General features: G+C 33.9%; 1 protein-coding gene across 2 annotated transcripts in view; it reads left to right on the plus strand.

Annotated features, from left to right (window-relative positions):
* Nucleotides 1-771: 771 nt before the first annotated feature.
* Nucleotides 772-1,735, plus strand: part of chka (choline kinase alpha) — a 26,783-nt gene continuing 25,819 nt past the window's right edge. Inside the window, exon 1 of one of the 2 annotated variants that reach the window (XM_015058311.1) lies at nucleotides 772-1,304. In XM_015058311.1, coding sequence (XP_014913797.1) covers nucleotides 1,069-1,304 — 236 coding nt within the window. In that variant the 5' untranslated portion in view covers nucleotides 772-1,068. The remainder of the gene's footprint in view (nucleotides 1,305-1,735) is intronic. The other variant, XM_015058310.1, reaches the window with a different exon arrangement.

The raw sequence follows: 1,735 nt of genomic DNA on the forward strand, positions 1-1,735 counted from the left end.
TATATATATATATATATATATATATATATATATATATATATATATATATATATATATATATATATATATATAAGTTACATTAATGAAATGAATTAAGGTTGTTGGTTGGCTCTGGCTGTTAATTTCTACTTGAAGATTTAAATTTTTAGATACGCTTTGAATGGCCTACAAGTTTCCTTTCAATGGATAATTTGGTTGTTCACGGAAAGCCTATTAGAAATGTCTTCTTAAAGTCTTTAGTGAAGATTCTCGGCCTTTGTCATCTACCCCAAAGCTACACTAAGAAATTAGATAAACCAGCTCACTGAAGTTATATTTTTTTCAAAATATGCACATTGTTATTTTTAGTATTTAATTATTGATTTTTATTAATTAACAAATGTTTGTATGGACATATAAAGCATTTTGAGTGACACTGTGAACCTGGATAGATGCTAAAAGTTTACACTCTATCTGCATATTTGTTGGTATACGGGAAAAATACATAAAAATTAATTGTTTTATTTTTTTCATCAAGTGATTTAACATTTTTTTGTGTGACTTTATCTGTATTTTATTATTATTATTATTATTATTATTATTATTATTATTATTATTATTATTATTATTATTATTATTATTATTATATAAAGCAAGAAATTGAAGGAAACGTTCCACTAATTTTTTCTACATGTCCCATACTCTTTGAATGCATCGCCAGATTTGTTGTGGTTCTGATCAAACCAATCAGAGAGCGGAACGGGCGGGTCCTTTTTCTCCCTCCACGTCCCGCCCCTCTCTCTGATAGTCTGCGCATCTCTCATCCTAGTTTCAGTCTCTGCCATTTAAGGTTCAGCTTCGTCGTTTATCTCTGACATTTGCATTCTTTATTTTTTTTTTAAAATCGACACTATAACAAACCGCAATATCGAATAATAAAAATAGAGCTTTGCTTTTCATGAACATTTCGTGAAATAGCCGAATTAAATCCACCTGCGACACAATCCAAAACGTGGAGACTGCGTTTTTTTTTTTTTTTTTTTTTTAATCTTTCTTGCTTCTTGATAGAAAATAAATAAATAAATAAACATGAAAACCAAATTTATCAACGGGGTTTCGTCTTCCCCTTCTATGTCGCTGGGCCTCCTGGTGACTGCGAATGCTCTGCATGTCCAGCCCGACACCCAGGAGGACTCCAGGGAGCTTGTCCGCCCCGAACAGCCGGACCTGGAGACCCGTCGCAAGGCTTATTTGTGGTGCAGGGAGTTTCTGCACGGAGCCTGGAAAGGACTGGCGGAGGAGGACTTCGAGATCACCATCATAAGGTTACAATGCGTCCACTCTGCGTGTGTAATAGGCGTGATAGCGGCCAGCGTTTCTGTTGATCTATTGTGTGAATGCATCTGGTTAATTTAGTAAAATGAATCATTGTAATTTGTCCTTCCAGATTTCCTTTAAATACTGTGTCATTTTTGTATTTTGTGTTTTCTAACATAGGTTAAGAACAGCAACGTCCTATATTTGCTGGCTGAATTTTTGTTGGAGTGGAAGGTTTATCTTATTTTTCATTCTCATAGCGTTGAGCAGGTTTTGGTGGAGTACAGAAAAGCTGTATGCCGAAATCTCGGTCCTTCCACACAACACTGTTTAATGTCAAGCTAAATCGAAAAAGAATGCCCCATTTGAAAGTACCGGATGTGACGTTTAGGTAATTTTTTTTTTTTTTTTTTTTCAAAGTTTTTTGTCTTATATTGTT

Source organism: Poecilia latipinna, unplaced genomic scaffold, assembly GCF_001443285.1.
Source record: "Poecilia latipinna isolate Pla-1442-1.1 unplaced genomic scaffold, P_latipinna-1.0 Scaffold1531, whole genome shotgun sequence".
Classification (NCBI taxonomy): Eukaryota; Metazoa; Chordata; class Actinopteri; order Cyprinodontiformes; family Poeciliidae; genus Poecilia; species Poecilia latipinna.